At 34.8% G+C, this 1,600-nt stretch overlaps 1 protein-coding gene across 1 annotated transcript; it reads right to left on the bottom strand.

The window, feature by feature from the left end:
* Nucleotides 1–436: 436 nt before the first annotated feature.
* On the bottom strand, nucleotides 437–1,162 carry LOC114728899 (protein PELPK1-like). The gene has a single exon (XM_028915857.1). The coding sequence runs from the start codon at nucleotides 1,106–1,108 to the stop codon at nucleotides 725–727; it is 384 nt and encodes a 127-aa protein (XP_028771690.1). The 5' UTR covers nucleotides 1,109–1,162; the 3' UTR covers nucleotides 437–724.
* Between the last annotated feature and the right edge of the window lie 438 nt (nucleotides 1,163–1,600).

Below are 1,600 nucleotides of genomic sequence, written 5' to 3'. Positions count from 1 at the left end.
TGAAAATTTTACAATTCCACTACTAATAATTATTTACAACTAATTAAATTTTAATCGTAATAATAGTTTGAATACGATTTCCATTTCTTTTATTTACAAATCTACAATTTATAATTCGACTATTTGTACTTATATTGAACATTTGTGATTTACAGGTTATTAATAGCGTAAGAATTTGAATTTATAATTCAACTCTTGTATTGAATGCCCTTTGGAATCATTATAGAAAAGTGATTTTACATTATATAAGATAAATATATGAAAAGAGTTTTGTCCCATATAATGCAAAAATGACTTTTCAAAGTACAACATTTAAACGAATCAAAATTAATGGTGAAATCAATTAACACTCGAGGATATACTTCTTCCTTGAAATCAAATGGTTGGGACCTTTAATGAAAGATTCAACACAAGAATGTAAAAAAACAGTGTTAAATAAAGATATAGAGTACCAATAGTGTCTAAATAATTAAGTCTCATCAGAGAAGAGAGGACATCATATGTGTGCGCGCGCGCGCGTGTAGTAACTGCATTACTGTAACAAGCTAGCGTACTCGATACTCTATAACCTCATACCAATAACATAAAATTCCACACAAAACCAAAGCAATAGGGGGGGGGGGAAACAAATGACATATAGTGACATACAACTCTTCCTCACTTGCTAAAATAATACAAGAAAGCAATTTAAGTCAACACACAGATGAACCATTTTCTGATCAGATTAATTAGAAGGAGGAGGAGAAAAGAATGGGATGGAGGGCATAGTGGTTGGGATTTTGGGAATGGAAGGAATATTAGGCAGTGGAGGAAGTGTGGCCTGTGGGACTGTTGGAATCTGAGGCATAGAAGGAAGAGGAGGAAGTGCATTGGGTTTTGGCATATTTGGGAGATTTGTAGGCAAAGGAGGAATATTGCTTGGAATTGAAGGCAAAGGTGGCAATCCTGTAGGTTTAGGTAAGTTACTTGGAATTCCAGGCATGTTTGGCATCGAAGGCTGTGTTGTTTGAAGAAGACGACGAGCTTCTACGCTGGAACTCGTCATCACGCTTGAGAATGTGAGAACCAGAAGGAAAGTTACGAGGATGGACCTCCCAGAAGAAGCCATGGCTGGATTATGAAGTTTAAGAGTGAAGAAGACAATGCAGGAAGAAGATATTCTTTGGTTTGAATTTTGATGAGAATATGAATGAGGTTTGTGGTCTTATATAGATATGGGTAGAGATAGAGCTTCTGGGGTTAGGAGAACCATAAAGACGCTTTGAGATCTTTTGTTAGTTCACCAATTTTCCTGTATGGTACGTATTCTCTTGCGGTTGGTTGGACTGATAAGATTGAACTATCAGAAGTAAGGTGAACGATATTATTTTATTATAATAGTAGTTAGCCGAAAAGGGAAATGAAAAGCTTCTTATGTTAACAACATTATTGACAATAACAACAATAATTGACCTTGAATTAAAACCCGTTGAGATGGTTTAACTAAATGGGTTCATTGTAACGTTTTAGAAGACTAATTTTTATAGCCCAAAAAGGAAGTCTCTCTAGCAAATGGGGTTTTCACAGCTATTTTTTATGTTATTGTTCTGTGTTCATTTTA

This window comes from Neltuma alba, unplaced genomic scaffold (assembly GCF_004799145.2).
Source record: "Neltuma alba isolate B1F8T4 unplaced genomic scaffold, ASM479914v2 tig00012581_pilon, whole genome shotgun sequence".
Lineage (NCBI taxonomy): Eukaryota > Viridiplantae > Streptophyta > Magnoliopsida > Fabales > Fabaceae > Neltuma > Neltuma alba.
This window is presented reverse-complemented; position numbering and strand designations above follow the sequence as displayed.

Excerpts from the sequence above, each read along its gene's own strand:
- LOC114728899 (XM_028915857.1), bottom strand. The coding sequence starts at position 1,108 with ATGGCTTCTTCTGGGAGGTCCATCCTCGTAACTTTCCTTCTGGTTCTC.